Source organism: Carassius carassius, chromosome 2 (assembly GCF_963082965.1).
Source record: "Carassius carassius chromosome 2, fCarCar2.1, whole genome shotgun sequence".
NCBI lineage: Eukaryota > Metazoa > Chordata > Actinopteri > Cypriniformes > Cyprinidae > Carassius > Carassius carassius.
Genome location: NC_081756.1, coordinates 26,018,655 through 26,043,177, shown reverse-complemented (window position 1 = coordinate 26,043,177; position 24,523 = coordinate 26,018,655). Strand labels below are relative to the sequence as shown.

Genomic DNA, 24,523 nt, shown 5'->3' with positions numbered 1-24,523 from the left:
ATCTCTGTCATTCAAAATCAGTGTGTGCGTGTTTCTGCATTAATGATGTTTTTCTCTGTCTTTCTCTAGTTGTCCATCACAGTGGACTGGTAATCGTTGCCATATCGAAGAAAAAACTTTTTTCACAACTGCTTCCACAACACCTGTGATACCAGATAGGTATCTAGGTAATCCGATTGGTGAGTATATGCACATGCAGTTATTTGAATATAAATAAACTAATTTCCACACAGAGATAAGCGACAAAATGTGTGTGTAATTGTGAACTCTGTAGCTGTCAGTGTTGGATTAAGTGTAGCTTTGATCCTGGTGGTCATTGCAGCTGGAGTCATTTTGCTCTTGTTATGTCAAAGGAGACATTCACTAAAGTAAGTCCATTCACATTCAAATCAACTCTACCTATTTTCGAAAGTGTCTATAAAATGTTTGGGTATTGACTGCATTGTTCTTGACTGAACAGAGACTCCAGTCTTATTGATAATGAAGAGTTAGATTGCTCAACCTTTGACTTACAGAAAAAGGTCAGTCTTATGCCTCAGTATATGAATGCTATGATCAAATAAGTTGATTTCTCTGACAGCTCACATTATGCAGTTGCATGTTTGTTTTTTAATAGAGACCTTCATTTTTCCTTTTCCATGTCATTCATTTTTCCTTTTCCATGTCATGTTCATTTTTTTCCCCCACTTACTGCCTTTTTTCCACTTTGGGGTGAACAGTGTTATTCAGTAATTTGAACCGCTCTGCAGGTGTGAGAGAGAGCTCTGTCACAGTGCTGATAGGAAATATTGACCCCCAAGCTTGAGTTAGTGCGTTTGTGTTGGTGTGAGCATGTATACATTCAGCTCTCAGTGCTAAACTCGCTGTATTTTGCATGCGGCACACAGTCATTTTCACTCTTCTGTGCAGTAATGGGTACTTTTTAGAGAAGTCTGGCATATTTTAATGCTTATCTGAGATTTCTCCATATTGTGCTAAGTTATTCATTCACGTGAGTGAGCTAATTCAAAAATGTAATGCAGTAGGAACCCTAGTGTTTTGAAAACAATTACTGATTTTAATAATTATTTGAATTTTTAAATTCTAGCCACTTATAATGCTAATGCAATTTGCTTGTGAACTTTGGAAGGATTATATGTTAACGCATTATTATTAGTATTATTATTGTTCCTATAGCTGTCTTGTTATTAAATAAGATTACTGTGTAATTCTTATTTCAGCTGCATTCTCTTGACGTTAGACCCAGGTGGCCAGTACATCCTCGACTAAACATCAGCGTTTACCCGTGAAGAGAGGAACCAAAGGTATGAAACTCAGGTTGTCATTATTAACATAGTGATTATTCAGTTCCACCCAAAAAAAACACGTTTAGTTTTAAAAGACATAGCGGTGATGTACAATGCAATCTGTGGACTGTTTTATTGCTCTGCACTCATTTTTACTGTCTGCAGTTATAGTTTTGATATGCAATGATTTGATCAAGGGTTGGGACCAGAGGACCTAAATAATACTTTAATCTACTGCTTAAGCAATAAATAAAAAAAGGTACCAGAGGAGAGAAGGCAACCAACAAATCATAATGGAAGAAATGTCCATCCTAATGTCTCATCATAAGGACCCTGTGCTCAAGAATTGCTCTTTATAAATGGATAGAGCCAGTGGTTTTCATTTGTTTCATCTGGGCCCGTCTTTGCTTGTGTGTGCTATTCAGGTCTCCAGCTCAAAGGAAAACAAGCTATTTTTCTCCAACCCACTCTACAAGTGCTCAAACAGTTCTGATCCCTGATAACATGGCTGTACTTGCTTAAGGTTTAGAGGGCTTTTTTTTAAAGGAGTCATGACCCACAATTTTCACATTTCCACGAGAATCAATGTATGTTATGATTGCCTAACGATTATACACTGGCCGGGAAGCCGATATTTAAAAGTGAAGCGTTTGTTTACCTCAGGGTTTGTAAAATAGCCCACGTGCACGCGCACTCAAATACGAGATTTTGATTTCTTCCCCGTCTTGACGTCAAGACGAGGCAGGATATACCATATATGGACACCGCAGCAGGAAGCTCGCCCTTCCCCTCTCCCCCTCATGTTCAGTCGAGAAAGACGCTGGAACGTAGTGCACACGTGAGTTGCTCTGTGGTTGACTGCCAGAATCAACATGTAAATGTGTTTTCTCTACCAAGAACGGACCTAGCTATCAGAGACCAGTGGATTAAATTCATTTTTAATGACGCGGTTCCTTCAACCCTTCCAGTGGTTTATCGTTACGTGTTTGTGCTAAACATTGTACGCCGAAATCCTTCACAAATTTGGGGCAATATCAGGTGAAGTTGGCATCGAAGCTCGGGAAAAGCGCCATTCCAACAAAATTGCCTGCAATTGAAACGGTAAGACTGTGTTTTATTGCTCTACTGTGTGTAACAAACAGCATCTAACTGCTAATGCGGCTATTGTATGCTATTGCGTCTGTCACTAGACAAATAAACAAAAGACTGGAGGTGAAGTAATTATTTATGTTCCCTGTAAACGGACTGCAAAAACGGACTTTTGACTGCATTATAATGATTTCTTAATTCAGAATATGATCAAGATTGCGTAGGTTGATGTGTTCGGGGAATTTGCCAGTTAATAGTAACATTTAAAGCCCCTTAAATGAACGAAATGACTCGAAAAAAGATTTGTTCATTTTGATGAACGAGTTTGAACAAGAGAGTCTGGCGTTGCCAGATTGGGTGTTTTTCCGCTACATATTAAGGCCGGTTTACGGTGGGTTTTCGCCTGGAAGGCTTTATAGAAATCTGGCATCCTACTAAACAAAGTTAAACTGAGAGAGCGTGGCGTTCACAGACACCAGAATGAACGAGTTCACAGTAACGTTCATCAGGCAGTAATGCGGTACGTTCAGTTCAGTCCAAAACATGAACGAGTTCATGAACTATCGTTCAATGAACGCGTCCAGGCACAACTCTGGCGGGAGTATTAGCTTCGAGGTATGGGGAATGGCTGCTAACCTACTTTGCAAAAAACAAATGACAGATCATCATGAATTCGGTTATTGTTTATTTATTGCCTAACGCTTACATGAGGCCCCGTCTAGTTTGTGTGTGTGTGTGTGCTCACATCTTATATTTGTGTGTGTGTGCTGTCCTCTCGTCTCATATGAGTAACGTTATGTGCGTAGATAGTTCATATACATGTATGTGTGACTAGTACTTAGTATATATGCAAGCGTGTTTCATATGTGTGCATGAATGAAGTTTGATTTAAGCCCTAAACGGCGCCTCATACTTATACACTGGCCGGGAAGCCGGTCGCGTTCATTCACAACTTGCGCCATGATGTCAGTTTGTAATGATATGCTAAAGCGTTACCTGCGGCGTCAACCCCCCTCCTTCCTGCAACCAATCAACGTGCCCCTTCATTTGCATTATTATAATGACCGTCCACGACAGCCAAAATATCGCATCAGATCTCGCGAGACAATAATGCCTACAGAGATAAGGGTCTGAGGAGCTCTGTGTTTATTTTTTTTTCCACTTTTCTTTTTTAGAAGGGCCTGAAAGACTATAATACAGCAGTGGGTATCCAAGGTAATACGAGGGTATGACTCCTTTAACACAAACTCTTGGGAAGAAAAACTGGGACCACAAACAAGTTCCAATTAAGCAAAATGAAGCAGTTAAACTATATCTGTCAAAGAAAGAAATTTTCTTGTAATAATCTATGACATGTAACATGTATTGTGAAATCTCTCTGAGGCACTGCAATTAAACTTCCATCTATCATATTACAAGAGCTAACACTTCATGTCAGTGCCTGCTTTAACATGAGGGGCTATGCTGAAAGATGCTTGTATGTTCAACAGCTCAGTTAATAGTATCTGATATAACCCTGGCGAATGGTCATGTTCAGTTTTAAGACTTTTTAACATTCCTAACTATTATTCGCCATTTCTTGAACATTGTCTTGTTTAATTGTTTCATTGAAGATGTCAAACAGTGTCTTTCAGAAAATAAAGGTAAATAATTTAAGAAAATCGTAGCTTTATTAAATTAAAAACTTAAGATGATCAAGATATAACATTAATCTGGGAAGGTTTATCAAATCTAGAATGGACTTGTTTCAGAGATTTTGTTTTTAAGCCTGTTCCCCTTCCAGTTCTCTGTGGTTTTGAGAACATTGTATTTTCATTACTTTAAATGTGTGTTCAATCACCACTTGGTCTCCTTTAGGATTCAAGCAGACCACATTTTGACAGATGATAAAATTGAAAACCGTAGTGTTACCAAAACATGAACAAAGACAAGTGAAGTAGTTAACTGTGAAAATGAAAAATGTTCTTGGTTCCAGAACACTGCACAAAAGCTGTAAATATACAATGATGAACTCTGGTGAAATATGGAATGTCTCAGTATTACAAATCGTCAGGTTGTGGTGTTTTAATCCTGCATTGTTTTTTTTCTGGTTCTCTTTTATCAGAAGTCAAAACAAATGCTTAGATTTTTCATAGCTCAAAAATGATATACAAAGCATGAAATTAAAAATTATGATTTGATAAGTATACGCATATAGATGAATTATTCAGGAAATGTCAAATAATTTTTAGAATTTAGAATACACATAGATCTGAATTCAAACTTTAAGGCAGGTAATTCTTGTAAAGATTCTTTTTTTACATTGTAGCCAATTTATTTTCTTTCTCTCTTTTGACATAATCTGATTTGATTCTCACACAAACAGTTCTAATTAACAAATTCAGTGGTGTCAGTTTGTGTTTATTAATACAGCATGTTTGAAGACTTCTACACTTACATATTTAGTTTACACTTACTTGAGGACTTTAAAAAAAGATTTACATGTTGGCAACTGGCTTAGTTAAATACATTACCTTGCAAACCCCCATCAGAGGAATGCTGTCATAAACATGAGCACAATAAATCAAGGACCTCAGATCCAAAACCAAGGTTTTTAGGCAACATTTCTACGTGTTTTGGCTCTTGATGCATCACTCTAAGGGTGTTTAAATTGGAATGCTAATGTGTAGGCTTTAGCATGCTTCATCCTTAAATGTTTTCGCTAGGCTGCTTGTCCTGATCTAAAGGAGCAGAGGGAGGTGGTTAGCGCTCAACCACAGCTCAATGCCTCTCAGTGCTCTAGAGGGACTCTGTCTGGCAGACAGTGTGGAAAAGCCTGCCAGTGCCATTCCCAAACATTAACGATCCCCTCATACACCCCCTCCATTGCCTGTCTTGCCTCTGGGCTCTCAGGAAGAGACAACAGAAGCAGTCTTTACAGAATTTAATACTAACATCAAGGACAGTTAGTACAGAGAGCATTTCGACATACTTATCTGTAATTCTCATGCATAGAAGATATAACTTAGTAAAAGCCTAAATTATGTGAAGCACTGGTTCTTTAAACAAGGGTCAAACAGACTTGAAAACCACTATATTCAGTTTTATATTTTTTATTCATTTGGAAAAAAGAAATCCAAGATATTAATATATTTTATATATGTATTATATATTAATATCTAGTTTTATATATTTATTATATATTAATAATAAATTAATATATAATAAATATATAAAATTTATTATTTGTTCTGAGGTCTCAAATATTTATTAGAAAAAAATACAAAATGTGAGATGTTACATTTACTGTATACTGTAAAAAAAAACAATTCGTCACAGCATGTTAGTAATGTTTATATTTATTTAATACATATTTTATTAATCTTTTTTTAATATACTATATTAATATATATATATAAATAACATGTCGGTCTATATGAAGTGTTGAGTTACTGCTGTCTAAGGACAGGTGGTTTGAGGGCTTGTCAGTTAAAATGATAAAGAGAAAATCTAGCCTAATTAAAATATTTTTGTTCAGAACATTCTAGTGATCGTCACTTGTGACTTTAAAATAGTGCAACTGTTTCTATTTTAAAAACGAATAGCAGATAAAGTTGTGTGACATGTTTTGTTTCATGCCTGAAGAAACAGTGAACTAAGCTGCACTAATACCAGATCCACCTCATGTCTGAGAGCCCCCGTGTAAGTCCGAGTCAGGACACTATTGGTGGTACATGTGTGACGCCATCTACACCTCCTGGTTTTGTGGTGAATGCTTGGATAAGAGGCGAGCTGGACGAGATTGTTTTCTAGACTATCTCGAACTCTGCTAGGATTTGTTTAGGTCTGGAGTCTCAAGAACCGGGAGCGCGAGCCCTTGCGTCAAAGGAGCGGTGGGGCAGTAGCTTCAGCAGCGGGCGCGACTCTCAGAGTCCGGGAAGGAGCGCGGAAAGCTGTTTGTCGTTATCTTACTTTTTTTGGCGTCGACTTAGCAAAAGAAACTGAGGACATCTGTCTCGGTGGATATCTGATATGGCTGGTTCAAGCACGCTTGATGTGTTTGTGGGAATTTTTTTAGTTTTACACGCTTTGGGAAGTGTTTTCCAGATCACCAGAGGAGAATTAACGGCGGAAGGTGAGTGAGTGAGTGAGTGCTCGTGGACTCCAGACCAGTATACGCTGCATTCATGACAGGAGTTTACTTGGCGATAGGGATGAGGAATATCAGGTATTCACAACATGACCTGAGACTATGTCTATTAGTCGAATATATAGCTACCTTTGATATATATGATTTTTAAAATATTGAATGCATTTCCATAAGTTGATATAGTAGGCTACTTTCATCTCACCTGAATGCGTAAAAACATTACGCGTCAGTGCATATTTTTTCATTTTTCACTCATGGGGGCTTGAGGTTTTCTACGCATTAGCCTATTAATATTAATGCCGAATTGATTCTTAATAATGCGATGAATATAGGCTATGGGTGGTTTTGCTTAGCTGTTTGTATGCATGACGCGCTTTTTATCAGCAGCTGTTTACAAGCGGTATGTGAACGTATTATCGCTTCCTGCAGAAAGAATTTGAGTGGGGAAATCTTGTCCCTTCAGCTTCTTTTATGTGGAGCAGGATTGTTTTCGTTGACTTTGCCCTAAAGCACATAACCTGTTCATCACTGGAGCAGCTGGGTTTCTAATCGCCTTCTGCTGTGTCGTTTCAGATTGCGCAAGGTTATTTAACGTGAGACACAGGAGTCTTCAACAGACTGTACTGAAACTGTTACTCATCATGTTTATAAAAGCATGTACTCTGTTTTGTTTGGAGATGCAGTTTTTTTTAAAGAGGAAAGTAGAAACCTACACTGGAGTAATTTACTCTTCCTCAAGTCATAAATTTCAAGGTGTTTTCCATGTTCCGACCCATCCGACTTAGCTTATTGTGTCCGATTTATAACCTGCCTTTGTCTGTCTGTCTGGGTCTCTGTCTTATATAGAGATACTGTTTAGACCGATATCGGAAGCTGAATTTCTGAATATCAGCACTATTTTAGTTCAGAATAACAGCACAATATCGGGTGTGATACCGGTTAAAAGGGATAGTTCACCCAAAAATGTAAATTTTCTGTTATTTACTCACCCTGAGCAGTCCATCCAAGAAATATGAGACTTTTTTTTTTCAGTAGAACAAAAGAAGATTTTTAGCTGAAACCATGGTCATGATGCATAGCCTAAATTGCAAATCAGCAGCCACCGGTTTTTGATTATTTAAAAAAAGCATATCAAGGAACACAAAATTAATACCAGTGGCTGAAATGTGAAAGTCTGATTATTTTCTGCAAAATGGTTCTTTTTGTTTCTGGTCCAAAAAACTGATTCACCATTTCATTGAGGTATTCACGCAATGATGTAACATGTACGCAGTTAGCCTATTAAAAGCACACAATAATGATGTGAAACGTGGACTCATTCAACATGTCTAAAGCATATAGAGTGAATAAACTAGTCTTCATCAGCTCACCTTTTTACATAAACTTTGAGAAACCATAAAAACTTAATTTCACATCTTCATTCATGTGCTTGGTTCACGCGGTTATCACGGCTCAGCAGTTTTTTTTCTTTTTGGTGAGCATGACCATAGTAAAAAAGCATTTTTGTATTTTGTGGGAAAAAGCAAAATGTATTAGGAAGACTCCCTCCAGTATTTAAGTCTGAGTTCAGATCTCAGTCCATATGGAGTTTAAAGCCTGAAGTCTGAGAGTTTGTTTCTTGTGTGGAATCTGTTAACTTCTGAAATTGCAAAACATTACCCTGTGGAGATTTTTAGCAGTTGCACAGGTCAAATTATTATTGTTTTTGCTCCTTGGCGCTGTACATCTCCCCACTGTGAAATCTCTTAGGGAGTGGTATAGAGCTATGATATCTTATCAGAATATTGAATCCAGAGCTGCTCCTGGGCTGTAGACCACCTCAGAGCTTGAGTGATGTCTTTGGCCCTGGATTATCAATCTGTTATACCTTGGCAGCAATATAAAACTACATCTTGGCAGCTCAAACCCACCACTGAGCATCTCTAGATTGCTTGCTTATCTGCTTGTATCCAGTAATGCTTTTCTTTTACTTGAACCGTCACAGCTCACATGAGCAGTCGGGTAACTTCATCTCTTCATGTGGTCGAGATGTGCATCTCTTGTACACATAAAGTGGCTGTCTCTCGGCTCGTGGCCCAGATAAAGCTTTATTTATAGTGTGCTGGCCATCAGCAGTGCTGTGTCAGAAAATACTTTATTAATAGGAGCAAAGCTTGGGGTGTGTTTCTCTCACTACCGATACAACAATATTAAGAGATTGTTGCTAAATTCGGTGGAGCAAAGTGAGCGGTCACACAGGTGGAATTGTGGACCAGATTTTGATACATTAACTTATGCTTACAGTAAAAGCTATTCAAAACATTCTGTTATTCAACAAATATATTATAGGTACCATATTCATGTTCACTAGGGCTGCAACTAACGATTATTTTAATAATCGATTAATCTGTCGATTATTTTTTTGATTAATCGATGAATGGATAAAAAACAAGAAAAGCATTCATTTCCAACTCTTTATTCAAAAACAGAACTAAAATCTTTAGAAAGTGCACAAACATGTTGCTCCTTGAACATCCCTGAGTTGTTATAATAATAATAAAATAAAATAAAAATGGACTAACACTAAAAACATACACATGTATGCCTTACATCTGCCAAATATATAGACTTTAGTTTTTTTTATAAAGTGCCACCTGAGCGGCCAGAACAATAAATAATTTATAAAAAATAAAGAAAAATACAAATCAGAAAATTTAACAGGATTTGTTTGAATGTCAGAACTTGTTCTCTACACTACACTGCAGATGCACACACACACACACACACACACTTACTCTCTCTCACTCCCTTTGTTCAGACACTTTGCATTGCAATGCAAAAATGTGAGCATGTCCACATGCTCCTGGCTCAGGCTTGCTCTTTTCTTTGAGGCTATGTTGCCTGCTGCAGAAAACAGCCGCTCAGATGGTGTTGAGGTGGCAGGGATGCAGAGGTAAGACTTTGCTAGCCTGGCCAACATGGGATATCTTTCATTGTTAGCCTTCCACCACAATAATGGGTTTTCTTCCTTGTCAAGGCTCTTTTCTCCAAAGTATGTGAGGACTTCGTTCCTTACTTGGCTGTGGACATCCTCAGCTTCGCCTGCTCTATCCTCTTCTTCACCATCAGAACCAAGGAGTGAATCAAGTAGAGTGGCTACTAGAGGTGTTGATGCATTAGCTGTAGTATTGGTGGAGGTAATAACAACACTGTCACTGCCATGTTGCTGCAAATCCATCTTCCTACTCTCTTCAAGTAACATGGTTTGCAGTTTAGTTTGAACAAGTAGGATTTCATCAGGTGAAAGAAACTTGCTCAGTTTCTTAAACCTTGGGTCAAGGGCCATCGCAAAAATCACTGTGTTTGGTGCTCCATCTGAGAAAGCAGTCTCCCTTTTCCATCTCTCCTGCAACTGCTGCACCGCAGTGAGTTGGAAAGCCCGCAGCGGGGCTGACTCGTAGACAGCACTCTGGGTGGACTTCAACAGCCCCTTCACAAGTGGAGGTATTGCAGATATTGTTGCATATTTCTGTCCACTCATGAACACAGTGACACATTCAAAAGGTTTGAGCACTGTTGAAAGCTCTTCCAGCAGGCTCCACTGGTCTGGTTTCAGATCCAGGTACCTTTTGCCTCTCTGTGTGACAGAGCTGTCGGACAGTGTTGCTGTTACAGGCCACCTTTGCTCAAGCAGTCGACTTATCATATAGAATGTGCTATTCCACCTTGTGCTTATGTCTTGAACAAGGCTGTGCTCTGGTGTGGCCATTTGTTGTTGTTTCTCTCTGAGTTTACTGCTGGCTAGCTCGCTTTTCTTAAAATGTTCTACCAGACATCTTGCAGCCCCGACAGCTTTTTCAATGCTTGGATGCTTCAACGCAGTATTGATCACAAGTTGCAAAGTATGGCCAGTGCAACGGACAGAGGACCACCCATGCTTCTCCTCCAGGATATTTGCTGCAGCCACGATATTAGCACCATTGTCATGGACTATGGCAATGATTTTGCTAGGAGGAATTTCAAATCTGGCCACTACCTGCTCCAACCACTCTGCAATGTTAGATGCAGTATGTCTGTCATGCAGTGGCATGGTGGTGAGGCAGAATGACTGCATGTCCCAGTCATCTGTGATGTAGTGGCATGTAATGCCAAGGTAGGCTTCAGTTGCTACACTTGTCCATACATCAGTGGTGAGAGCAAGTTTGCTGTTGTTGGTGTTTATTGCAGTTTTCACTTCTTTGAATGTCTCTTCATATTTTCTCTCCATGAGCTTTGTGAAGTGAGTCCTGGAGGGCAGAGTGTAACCAGGGTTCAAGGTGTGGATCATTTTAGTGAAGCCATCATCTTCAACCATTGACAGAGGCCTCATGTCAGTAACGAGCATGTTGAGGATACTATCCGTCAAGATAGCGGCTTGCTGTGGTGTACATGATGCATTTCCCATCAAGAAGCCTCTCATGGTTTGCTGTTTTTTTCTGGAATCAAAAAGATAGTATGAGTATGTGTAATAGCAAAATTTTTACATCAACTAAATACATACTTACATACATACATGCATACCTAACCCAAAGAGCAATTACAGACAAGACACACACAAACACACACTCCCCCTCTCTCTCTCTCTCTCTCTCTCTCTCTCTCGAGTTCACTTGAAGCTTAGTCATTAAATTATTACCATCATTGTAGTAAGTGCAAGGTTCATTTATACACCACATTTAAACACAGCTTAAGATGACCAAGTGCTATAAAAGAACTTTAAAATTAGATTAAAAAGTACAACACACACAAATATATTTGTCATTAATAACCTATTTGGGACAAAGCACAGAATATACACTGTAAAAAATGCTTTTCTAATTTAGTAGTTTTGTCCTGTTCAGTCCAAATATCAAAAAAATCTTAAATCAAGATTTTTCATTCTTTTACTAGACACATGAAATAGCATAAGAAATTGTTTTGTTTTCTGAAAAACAACACCTCAAAATTAAGTGATTGTTAGTTTAAAACAAGCTAAATTATCTGCCAATGGGGTAAGAAAAATAATCTTAATGATATATAATCAAGCATCACTTAATTTTCTCATGCCATTTTTCTTGTCTAGTTATCTTGATTTAAGATTTTTTTTATATTTGGACTGGAAACGAGACAAAATTACTAAGTAAGAAAAGCTTTTGTTGCAGTGTAGCTATACATGACAACAGATTGAAAAATGAATGGTCCAAAAAAGGCGAGTGAATAAAAACATGTCTTTAGTCTTGCAATGCAAAGTGCAAAGTAATTATACCACCCCTGCTTTACTACTCTTATTAACGAGCTAACGCTAACTTGTCATGCTTGTCAAGCTGGATAACGAGTATAAACACCAGCGACAGGGACATTACGTTCCTCACGTCAATACGGAACAAAAGTAGGATTCTGTAGTGACTTACCCTGCTGTTGAACTCCCTTCCTCCTCATCAAAGACTCCAACATGTTTGCGTTTCAGGTGCTGGATCATTGCCGTGGTGCTCCCGTGCCATGCCATGTCGCTTTTGCATATTTTGCAGTTAACACACTTTTTCTGTTTATTTAGTGTGAAATGCTCCCACACATTGGATGACTTGGGGCGCACGGATTTCTCTGCCTCTGCCATGTATCTTTCCTCTATCTCCGCCATGTATCTTTCCTCTACCTCTGCTCGTTTTTTTTTTGCTCCGCCCTGTCTATGAGGCGCCGAACTCTGCTAGCACTAGCATCAGTGCGCGAGAGAGACCGAGTGTGTTCATTCCGCTCCGCAATCAACTAAAGTTTTTATTTTTTACATAATAATCAAACGTCTCTGCGTCGCGCGACACAACGAATCGATTATGAAATTCGTTGCCAACTCTTTTAGTAATCGATTTTAATCGATTTAATCGATTCGTTGTTGCAGCCCTAATGTACAGACACACACACAAACTTGAGCAGTTTAGCCTGTTCATTTAGCAGGTTTTCCACATGTGATTACAAACCGCATGAGAGAATCATAATTACTGATTACTACAGGTTTTGCCCACTTCTCAATAGAAAGTTGCCATGTTAACACATATGATTATCTTAATCTCTTGTGAGTCAAGAATACAGCAGATATTTATAAAGGATTGGAGTGTTTCTATCAGGTAGTATAAAACTATCTACTGTGATCCCTCTTCTTTGTCATTTCATATAGTGTTAAAAGGGTTGCCAGTAGGGCTGGGACGTAAAAAATACGTTGACGCAAAATATGCGCATAGATTCGTCGACCTGTTTTTATTTCTCTAAAAAACGTTTGCAAAACGTTTACCTTATGTGCGCTGAATATACGCAATGGCCGGATCAACATTCTGTCCAACGTTATATAACCAATCCAGGAGTTTTTCTGCATTGATCTTTTTGTTTTTGGCGGCTGTCAAAGCCTTATTTGATCGGTGAGTGATGTAGAATAGAATGACTGTGCTGCGCCTGAAAGGGCGCGTACGAGAGAGAGCCCCGGCTGTGCGCGTGCACTCACAGTCTTCAAACAACACGAGCGCTTCTTGCTCTCTCTCTCCCTCGTGCATATTAATCAAAATCATTAAACACGATAGAAAAATTGCGAAACACCCAAGTTTCACGCGCGCGCGCACTCACAGTCTTCAAACTACACGAGCACTGTCTTGCTCTCTCTCTCTCTCTCCCTCCCTCCCTCGTGCATATTAACCAAAATCATTAGACACGATAGAAAAATTGCGAAACACCCAAGTTTCACGCGCGCGCGCACTCACAGTCTTCAAACTACACGAGCACTGTCTTGCTCTCTCTCTCTCTCTCCCTCCCTCCCTCGTGCATATTAACCAAAATCATTAGACACGATAGAAAAAGGGGGGAACGCCAAAGTTTCACGTGGAGCATTCTGAGATTTTTTTTTCTCCATGACAGTCTGCTAGCTCCCACTGTTAATGGGATATTTTTATTATTCTTTTTTTTTTTGGAAAAGCACTCTCTGTATTAGCTTAAAGCCCTCAAGTTTACATTGGTTACTGTATTCTTTTAATTGCTCTAAACAAGTATTTTGGGTGACCTTTTTTATTGAATGCTAGACATCAAGTTGTTGTTATTTTCATCTGAAAGAATAACTTTTTTTTCAGTAAGCTAGACCATATGTGTTCAGTAAGCTTGTTTCAGTAAGCTATGTGTTTTCAAGGCTTCAAGGTTTTATTGAATGCTATCTCTATACAAGTGCAAAGTAATGCATTCTTAGTCAGTCTTTTATTTTGTAATTTTAAGAGCAATAAACATATATTGCAATGTTAAGGAATTCATGTTTTTTTCATTCAGATATGTAAATCAACATGTATAAATTGTTAGTAGTCAATTAATGGGGAGATAATCAAAATCGAATCGGTCTGAAAAAATCAATCGTTAGATTAATTGATGCATCGAAAAAAAAAAAATCGCTAGATTAATCGTTTAAAAAATAATCGTTTGTCCCAGCCCTAGTTGCCAGTAGTTGGTGTCATTCTTATCGTCATACTTCCAGAAGTTCATTTGTTTTGGTCTCCAGTGAGTCTGGTCTGAATTATGTGCTGGACATGTACTGGCTCTGAAAATCTTCATTTAAGCTTAGTATTGATAGGTAGGCATTAAATGTTTTCTTGAAACATCCTGTTATTATTATTTTTCCTTCCATCCTTGAAGAATAAGGAAATTATCCTTTAAATCTGTATATTGAGAATATGTCAAGTGTTAATTATAGGACTATTGGAGTTGTCCTTTAGTAACAGATAGTTGTGGTTGCTCCATCTGTACGTCATTAGAGTTGCACTTCCTTCCGGCATATTTTCTGTCCCTCTCTCCTTTTCTGTAAATCTTTTGATGAATAAGACTACCTGCAGTCTGTTTGAATGGAGCCTGGTGAGACCGATGTGTGAGTATGAGACAGTGAGATGTTGATTGTTCATTGGCCATTTGCTATTTCTGATTGGCTTAATTTGCAATGAATACCTCTCTCTCTCTGTGTCTCTCTCTCTCTCTCTCTCATGCACACACTGTTTAGACAAGGGGTGGGGAACGTTGATCCTGCAGCGTTTAGCTCCAACCCTGAAAAAAAAAATGCATACCTGTATCCTGAAGACCTTTAGCTTGTTCAGGTGTGTTTGATTAGAGTTGGAGCTAAACTCTGCAGGGACACAGGCCCTCCAGGTTCATCATTCCCAACCCCTGGTTTAGACAGAACTAGGCCTCCTGGTATCAAATAGGCATCAAGTTAACTGGCCATAGCACTGATGCACAGCCTGTTTCTAATACACAGCTTGGCTCTAAGTTCATCATCCATCATAATGCCAAAAGCAGAGGCCTCCAACACACATAAACTCACGCACACACAAAAAAACGTGCCCTGCTGAGGCAGCCAGTAGAACCTCCACTGACATTCATGTCTCTCAGAAGTGACTGCTGCAGAGGGAGAAGACCATTTGTTGGAAGATCCCGGGAGGAGAGTGGGAGAGAAGCAGAGAAAGAGATAGTCCAAAAAGGAATGCATGCATGCAATGCAAAGAAACATGAATAGAGCTATGAAGAAAAGGATAGAGGGGTCCTTCTGGGTAGGTTTGATTGCACTGTCTGACCATTGTTCCCATGCACACCACCATACATCCGCTGATCCATTAATAAAAACTAATATCGCACTTTATGAGTGAACAGTGATGCTAATATAAAAATTTCCAGTTACATTTGCCATAAAAGAAGGTAAAAGTATGCCTCGACCTTAACCAGACTAAATCACATTTTAAAAAGTGCACCGCATGCCCTCAATGAATACAGCTGTGAAGGAGAGAGGGAGGAGAAAGAGAGTTTCTTGATGAAAGTCACAGAGGTTTCAGTAGTTGTCTTTTGTGCTCTATGGGTCTTGTGTGTTTCACATGCTTACAATGCTTTTCAGGCCTCCCGTGGTGCTTTTGTTTTCAATTCTTCCCTGCTTTCTTTTTCCACCTTTCTCTGTCTTTCTCTCCAGGGCTGCAATAATGTTACTCAGTATGAGGTCCCTTTCTTCATAGCTTAGCTAATAAACTTTCGACAAAAGTTAATTGCACCACTCTGAAATGGTTGTTACTCTTTCACAAACATATTCAATTAACTATTCTCAAACATAGCCGACTAACAGCAGATTATGTGTGCTATTAACCTCAGCTGTGCATTTACATGTTAAAAAGTGTAGACTAGATGCTTTTTTTTTACTCCTTGAAAAAAACAGAAGCTGTGTAGATGCTATAATCTGCTCTCGTGACACTTAAAAGGATTTATTGCACCTGTTCATGTGCACTGACCCAAACTTAAGTACTGAATGCAGAGCATCTAGTGACTTTCGAACAGAGCCTCTAGTGTGAATGAGATGAAATGGGTGATGAGGCAGAGAGATATAGCAAGAAATTGCAAATGTGTCCCTCAGGATTTGTGCATGCGTGTGTGTGTGTGTGTGTGTGTGGAGTGTCACTGTGGGGGGTTTAACAGGATAGCTGTATGGCAATGAAAGTTTCAGTTCACTCAAGCAAACTCACAAGCACTTGAGCACTAGGCATCCTCAATAATGCAAATACAGTAATAAAATGCTGCTGGTTGCTAAAGACCCGAGGAATGCGTTTTAGGGTTAAAGTGGAAAACAGTTATTTTAAAATAAATATAATATTTTACAAAAGTGCTGTTTTACTGTTTTAATCAATTCAATTAAATCTTAATGAGCATTAGAGACATCTTTCAAAAACATCAACCCAACTGCAAACTTTTGAAAAGTAGTGGATGTTTTGATGTGTTTATAATGTAACACGTGCTATTTTATGCTCACATTGTAGAAATGCATTTCATACAGGAAAACATAGAGCTACCTAAATATTTTATGTAGTTGCTTCTTCACAAGGGGATCATCATGGGAGGTTCTTGACATCAGAAACCCTGATCTAGAATCATAGAAGATATTATAGAGAATTTCAAAATATGACAGAGTTGGACAGATTTATTCTGAAGGTAATGTAATTATATTGTTATGTTACTTTGTGTACCCTTTATACAGCTAAGTATGGTTATCACTTCTCTTTTAAGTGTTTAAATGAGGTGCAGTTTAGAAGATCACAGAAAGAGTAGTATGTCTTTGCAAATGTTGATCTTGTCTTTCTTCATATTATTTTCTCAAACACACAGTCCAGAGAGATGGTGCTTTTTAAAAGCAGCACTTTAACAACCATAAACAAAACACTACACCCTTGTACCAGACATTAACATCTCTGGGCGCTAATATTTCATCAAAAATAGCTAACACCAATTGGCCAGTGGCACTTTCAAAACATTGGTCTGTTTGTTTGAGCATCCCCACCAGTCCAATGCAGCAACGCTGACTCAATTAATAGCGTGGGTTTGGGGTGGGACCGTCTGTTTGGCTGTCAGTGTTTGTAAAGCCTGTCTGAAAACAGTCTTTATTTTTGCATTTTTATTTAATGCTATTGGGGCTACTACTAAGGTTATTAAATCTTTTTTTATTTTTATTTTCAAACCTTTTGTATTTGTATTAATAAACTGCCTGCTCATTTTTTGCTAAAATGTAAAAAAAAAAAAAAAAGTAGAGCACATAAATTCCCGTCTAATGTTTATAATGGTGTTTTCAGCTGCATGCAAGCCTTAACAGGACTGTATGGGCTCTGACTAACTCAGTGTTTCTGCAACTGGAACCATTTGTGTGTGTGTGTGTGTGTGTGTGGGTGGGTGGGTGTGTGTGTGTTTGTTGGTTGAGGGAAATTTACTTCAGCAGAAAACAGACAAAAACACTCAGATCTGCAGGGCTGAAAAGCATAAACACATACTTAGTGCTCATGAGCATTTTTATGAGAAACTCCCTGGGCCGCATTCACTATAAAACACCAATGTGTTAATGCTTCTGTAAGTAAATAAGAGAAAACATAGGCAGGAAGTCATGGAAGAGAAATCAGAGACAAACAGTGCTAGAAGCAGCTAATGCTCATCATCAGATCATGTAAATCAGTGAAAAATGAATAGAAAATATGGTTCTTTTCTGTCTAAGCAATGCATTTTAAACCGAAACACACTAGTGTAAGTATAGCCTTAGGGACATTAGTCCTGGGGGCATCATCAGTGAAGAGAGGTCTGTCTCCTGAAAAAGCAGACATGCTCATTTTTTTTGAAGAACTGCAGAGTGATTTAATGATCTTAAGTATGCAGCAGTGAGCCTCACGTACTGACTTAAAATGTTCATTTTGCACTGAAAACTATTCAAAATATTTGCCCTGATTTATTGTGTTGGTAACATTTTGTTCCTTTGTGCTTTTTTTGTTCCTTTGTGCAGTGGCTCAGGAGTCTGTTTTTGAGTCTTTAAAAACCTCAACAAACTGAAAAAATGTATGTTTTATGAGGTAATGTGTAATGTAATTTTGTTCAAATGTATTTCATAAAACTGGTATCAAAAAAAAAAAAAGTGTCATTCAGGAACCAGTATCAAAGTCTAGATATTGGTATCGTTGTCCATATAAAAAAAATGTGACAGGACATAATGCTGATGAGGGGAGCGATGAACCTGTGCTATATTTGTGGATTATCCCAAGAGGAGGTTGTATCATGAGGACCCAGGTGTTTGAGATGCTCTTCATTCTGAGACTTGAACCAAGAGGTTTGCGATGCCTGCAATGGAAAAAGTCTCCCTGTGTGATGTCCATCTGCAGCTGGTTCAGTGAGGAGAAACTGGATGGTCTTTCTTTTGCTTTTAATATCATGCAATATCCATCCTTATCCAGGCCCAGATCTTGCACAGCTTCAGACTCGGGATGAGTTTAAGTCTAGTAATGGTTTGCATTTCTTTCAACTTACTGTAACTTGCGCAGTCTGGTGAATTAAATAGACTTAATAAAAAATATGGACTAATTCAAAGAACTTTGACGTCATTGTTCTCTCTGAGACTTGGTTAAATCATTTTCGGATTGCCTGATGTATATCAAGGGATATGATATTTTTAGATCAGACAAAAAAGGTGGTGGAATTGCAGTGTATATTAAGTCTAAGCTAAACTGCACTTGTATATTTTCTATTAGAAAACCTAATGAAATGCTAAGTTTACTTTCATCTGAAAAGAGGACTGTGGACCACTGATCAACAGTCCAGTTCTTTTTCTCCTTACCCCAGGTGAAATGCTTCTGATGTTTTTTCTGGTTCAAGAGTTGCTTGGTTCTAGGAATGTGACCGCTGTAGCCCTTTTCCTGAAGACGTCTGAGTGTGGCGACTCTTGATGCGCTGACCCTTCAGTCCACTCCTTGTGACACTCTTCTAAGTTCTTGGATCGGCTTTTCCTGATAATCTTCCCAAGGATGTGGTCATCCCTGTTGCTTGTGCACCTTTTCCTACCACACCTTTTCCTTTTAATCACCTGTCTATGAATATATTTTGATACAGCACTCTGAACAGCCAGTCCTTTCAGCAGTGACCTTCTGTGGCTTACCCTCCTTGTGGAGGGTGTTGATGATTGTGTTGATGATTGTCTTCTGGACAACTGTCAAGTCAATATTCTTTCCCATAAGTGTGGTTGCATGTTCTGAACTAGCCCAGGAGGTACCCTGTATTTATACTTAAAATAGAATATAAAAATTTTTGAGATACAGAATTATTTTATTTTTTTAAGCTGTAAGTCGTAACCATTAGAATTTAAACTAAAAATATCGAAATATTTCAGTTTGTGTGCAATGAATCTAGAATATAAGAAAGTTTGCTTTTTTGAATTAAGTTACAAGACCTTTTCTATGATACTCAATTTTTTTGAGATGCAATACTGTCGTCTATGACTGAGCTGGTGATTTTTCTGGACTGAATTTTTTTTACTGCTGAGCAGCTTGTTAAAAATCCCAGTTAAAAAATCCCATCTGCTCCCCTGACCACACGCAAGGTTTATGAGCATAATCCATATCTTCTTCTCCGTGTATCTCTGTGGCAGAATCACAGCACCACATGCTGGTCTGGCTTGTATACTACATCGTTTTGTGGTTTCATACTTGAGACGAGCAAAAAAAAAGATCGGATTTGGGGTAAGCTCCGTCTCCGTGTGGACGGGGCCGAAGAAATAACGGGTACTTAGAATGTAGAAATGTAGCGGAGTAAAGAGTACAATATTTGCCTCTCAAATGTACAGTTGTGGCCAAATGTTTTGAGAATTACATAAATATTAGTTTTCAAAAAGTTTGCTGCTAAACTGCTTTTAGATCTTTGTTTCAGTTGTTTCTGTGATGTACTGAAATATAATTACAAGCACTTCATACGTTTCAAAGGCTTTTATCGACAATTACATGACATTTATGCAAAGAGTCAGTATTTGCAGTGTTGGCCCTTCTTTTTCAGGACCTCTGCAACTCGACTGGGCATGCTCTCAATCAACTTCTGGGCCAAATCCTGACTGATAGCAACCCATTCTTTCATAATCACTTCTTGGAGTTTGTCAGAATTAGTGGGTTTTTGTTTGTCCACCCACCTTTTGAGGATTGACCACAAGTTCTCAATGGGATTAAGATCTGGGGAGTTTCCAGGCCATGGACCCAAAATTTCAACATTCTGGTCCCCGAGCCACTTAGATATCACTTTTGCCTTATGGCACGGTGCTCCATCGTGCTGGAAAATGCATTGTTCTTCACCAAACTGTTGTTGGATTGTTGGAAGAAGTTGCTGTTGGAGGGTGTTTTGGTACCATTCTTTATTCATGGCTGTGTTTTTGGGCAGAATTGTGAGCGAGCCCACTCCCTTGGATGAGAAGCAACCCCACACATGAATGGTGTCAGGATGCTTTACTGTTGGCATGACACAGGACTGATGGTAGCGCTCACCTTCTCCGGACAAGCCTTTTTCCAGATGCCCCAAACAATCGGAAAGGGGCTTCATCGGAGAATATGACTTTGCCCCAGTCCTCAGCAGTCCATTCACTATACTTTCTGCAGAAGATCAATCTGTCCCTGATGTTTTTTTTGGAGAGAAGTTGCTTCTTTGCTGCCCTTCTTGACACCAGGCCATCTTCCAAAAGTCTTGGCCTCACTGTGCGTGCAGATGCGCTCACACCTGCCTGCTGCCATTCCTGAGCAAGCTCTGCACTGGTGGCACTCTGATCCCACAGCTGAATCCTCTTTAGGAGACGATCCTGGCGCTTGCTGGACTTTCTTGGATGCCCTGAAGCCTTCTTTACAAGAATTGAACCTCTTTGCTTGAAGTTCTTGATGATCCTATAAATTGTTTATTTAGGTGCAATCTTAGTAGCCACAATATCCTTGCCTGTGAAGCCATTTTTATGCAACGCAATGATGGCTGCACGCGTTTCTTTGCAGGTCACCATGGTTAACGATGGAAGAACAATGATTTCAAGCATCACCCTCCTTTTAACATGTCAAGTCTGCCATTCTAACCCAATCAGCCTGACATAATGATTTCCAGCCTTGTGCTCGTCTCATTCTCACTTGAGTTAACAAGACGATTACTGAAATGATCTCAGCAGGTCCATTAATGACAGCAATGAAATGCAGTGGAAAGGTTTTTTTTGGATTAAGTTAATTTTCATGGCAAAGAAGGACTATGCAATTCATCTGATCACTCTTCATAACATTCTGGAGTATATGCAAATTGCTATTATAAAAACTTAAGCAGCAACTTTTCCAATTTCCAATATTTATGTAATTCTCAAAACTTTTGGCCATGATTGTACTTGAGTAAAGTCATGAGTACTCCCCAAAAATGATACTCAGTAAAGTACAGATCCCTCATAATAATACTTAAGTACTGTACTCAAGTAAAGCTTTAAAGCTTTATAAAATTTGGATTGTAAAAAATCAGCAGAGTCTGATAAAATAGAAACACATATTTTCATCCTCAAATATTTTAACTTCAAATGTTATTCCTTGTGCATGGAAATCAGCTATAGTTCTACCTTTGTTAAAAGGTGGTGACATATTTGAATTGACTGATTTCTAGGTTGTCCGTCTCTTCAAAAGTATTTGAATATTTTGTAAATGATCAACTAAAGCAGTTTTTAACAGAAAAAAAAGTTTTAAATTAATTCCAATCAGGCTTTAAATCAGGTCATAGTTCTGTTACAACAACCATGCTGGTCACAAATTATATTATTAATTGTTTGGATAGTAAACACCACTTTGCAGCCTTATTTGAAGATCTTTCTAAAGCATTTGATACCGTAGATCATTTATGGCAGAGACAGAGGCCCTAAATTGGTTCAATAATTACTTATCAGAAAGAACTCAGTGTGTCTCAGTTGAAAATTTTATTTCAACAGAGCTAAAAATTATAAAAGGTGTCCCACAGGGATCTATTCTAGAATCGATTTTATTCTTCATCTACAGTATATCAATGACCTAGATCATGGGTTGACCTCAGCTAGAATTAATTTATGCTGATGACAATTATTAACACATTAGTGCATTCTGTGAACCAAGCCAGAGAGCTTTTGCAACAATATTTTTGGTTATTGCAAATATCATTGTCCATTGGCCAACTTAAAATTGGATTTAAACTCAAAAAAGTATGCTCTTCATTAAAGCAAATGAGCTGATGCTCCCGCCTCCCTTTTCAGAAGAGGACGGAGCTTCAACAGCTATCAAAAACCTTATAAGTCCCAAGTCCCACTTGAGCACTGAGAATGACAAATTCAAGCAGTCAACTTCACATTGCTTTCATATGCAATTCTTTTTTACCAAATTCCTATTTACCATCATTCTGGTAGCATGTGAAGGCAGCATCAGTGAAAACAGGCCTAGACAATGGTAACTTTAGGAACATAAGCTTTAATAATAATAATTACTTACATTTATATAGCGCTTTTCTAGGCACTCAAAGCACATTACATTGTCAGGGGGTATCTCCTCATCCACCACCAGTGTGTAGCATCCATCTGGATGATGCGACAGCAGCCATATTGCGCCAGAACGCTCACCACACACCAGCTTACTGGTGGAGAGGAGACAGCATGATGAAGCCAATCAGCAGATATGGGGATTGTTAGGAGGCCATGATGATCAGAGACCAATGGGCGAACTTAGCCAGGATGCCGAGGTCAGACCTCTACTCTTTTCGAAAGACATCCTGGGATTTTTAATGACCACAGAGAGTCAGGACCTCAGTTTAACGTCTCATAAGAAGGACGGTGCTTGTTGACAGTATAGGGGCTGTTTACAACTGGCCACTTCATGCGTTTTCTAAGATCGGATAGCTATCTGATTTATCAAAACGGTTCCATTTACACCTGGTCACATGAATGTGTTTTTGCGAAACAGATTTAAATCCGATCTTCAATTCCCGCGCTATATGCAGATTTAATGGAGTGCACGTCACCGAAAGCAACAGATATGAGCTGCATTTTATTGATCATCAGCTAAAATTTCAAAATCAAAGACTGCAATAAGAGAGAGCGGCAACAGCATTAATTGTACTATTACTACTATTCTACTATTAATGATGATGATTGTGTGTTAAGCGTTCGCGACTTACTTTCACTTTGATTTGCGATAGTTTGCACGTTGGTTTAATGAATATACGCTCAGCTTCTCATCTGGTGGTGCGTGTTCCAGTAGAGTCGTCATATCTGGCTATAACATTACATATAGCCTATAACACGCCCTCACACGTTTATTTTTTTAGCATTTTGGGGAGGAGTACAATTTATATATGTGGTTTTAACAACCAGATGCATTTACACTTGTCTAGTTTTGTCTGGAATGCGGCCCAGACCACCTCCTGAAATGGTTTGAGCGATCGGATTCAAATCCGTCTCAAATGCGTTTCAGGGGGAAATTAAACCTGGTCTTTTACGATCGGATAGCTATCCGATCTGAGAAAACGCATGAAGTGGCCAGGTGTAAACGGCCCCATAGTGTCCCGATCACTACACTGGGGCGCTAAGACCCACATAGACCACAGGGTGAGCACCCCCTGCTGGACTCACTAGCACCACTTCCAGCAGCAACCTAGTTTTCCCATGAGGTCTCCCATCCAGGTACTGACCAGGCTCAGCCCTGCTTAGCTTCAGTGGGCAACTGGTCTTGGGCTCCAGGGTGATATGGCTGCCGGTAGAGTGCCATGAAACAAATTTTTTGAAAACAAAGTATGACTCATGAGACTTACTTTGGAGCTGACATTCCAAGTGTTGGTATTGACCCTTATTTCAGAAGCAACCTTTTCAAAAGCACTGAACTGACCCTTATTTTTGAGGCAGTCCGGCGTAAAATGATTAGCTCAAAAATATGGGACTTTTTTTTCAGGACATTTCCTTTGAAAATGAAATTTAACCACTGTGTCCTCAGCGGCTCAGATGGAGTAAGTCTATGAAGACTCCTATGTTCATTAGTGCATCCCAACACACGACACTTGTAATGCCTCTTTGGTGCTGACATCTCTACCAGCTACAGCAAGAAAACAGTAATGGCGGACTGCTGTTTCTCACTCAGGGCTGTGTCTATGCTAATGTGTGGGACTTTTTCCCTACGATGACGTCAACATAGGGAGAAATCTGGAACCACTCATTTGGACAGACTGTTTATGATCTATTGGGATTATAAAAAAAAAATGTGGGTGGATTTTTTCTATTATATGCTTGTTGTTTTCACACACTGCAGCCACACAGCTGTGTTCAAACACCTTATGAAAGTTTTTGCATAAAAGGTCACCTTTAAATGTTCAGAGAGTATACTCAGAGTTTAGCAAAACTGCCTTCTCTTTTTTGCTCCTTCATTATGGAACGAGTTGAGGCGTAATATAATGCTGGAGATGCTCCCCTTTCTAAAAATCTTTAAAAATCCTTTATGGTCTAATATAAAGGAAACATGATCTGTCATTACATGAATGCAGGACAAAATTTGGTAGTGTTATGTGTTTGTAATGTGAAACGTTTTGTATTGCCATTTTGGCCAGGACTTCCTGGAAAGAGATTTTATATCTCAAATCAATGGGACTATCTTGGTAAAATATATGATAAAAATTTATATTAAAATATCTGCATGTTCTGAGCACTTTAAGATCCCTACAGTGAGTT

At 38.8% G+C, this 24,523-nt stretch overlaps 2 protein-coding genes, 1 long non-coding RNA gene and 1 pseudogene across 3 annotated transcripts in view; 2 read left to right on the top strand and 2 right to left on the bottom strand.

Moving 5' to 3' along the window:
- The first annotated feature begins 4 nt into the window (after positions 1-4).
- Positions 5-1,786, top strand: LOC132107601 (uncharacterized). The gene is made up of 4 exons (XR_009424318.1): positions 5-179; positions 275-368; positions 1,221-1,304; positions 1,712-1,786. It is a non-coding gene; the product is annotated as an uncharacterized LOC132107601 (long non-coding RNA).
- Positions 1,787-6,312: 4,526 nt separating this feature from the next.
- The window catches only part of LOC132107592 (plexin domain-containing protein 2-like), a 68,297-nt gene continuing 50,086 nt past the window's right edge, over positions 6,313-24,523 (top strand). Inside the window, exon 1 of the mRNA XM_059513701.1 lies at positions 6,313-6,489. Within this exon, the coding sequence (XP_059369684.1) occupies positions 6,387-6,489 (103 nt within the window). The 5' untranslated portion in view covers positions 6,313-6,386. The remainder of the gene's footprint in view (positions 6,490-24,523) is intronic.
- Positions 9,264-12,129, bottom strand: LOC132097601 (E3 SUMO-protein ligase ZBED1-like). Its single transcript, XM_059503450.1, has 2 exons — positions 11,913-12,129; positions 9,264-10,958 (listed from the first exon to the last, which is right to left on the bottom strand). The coding sequence occupies exons 1-2, from the start codon at positions 12,113-12,115 to the stop codon at positions 9,275-9,277; spliced, it is 1,887 nt and encodes a 628-aa protein (XP_059359433.1). The 5' UTR covers positions 12,116-12,129; the 3' UTR covers positions 9,264-9,274.
- On the bottom strand, positions 23,447-23,563 carry LOC132112432 (5S ribosomal RNA; annotated as a pseudogene).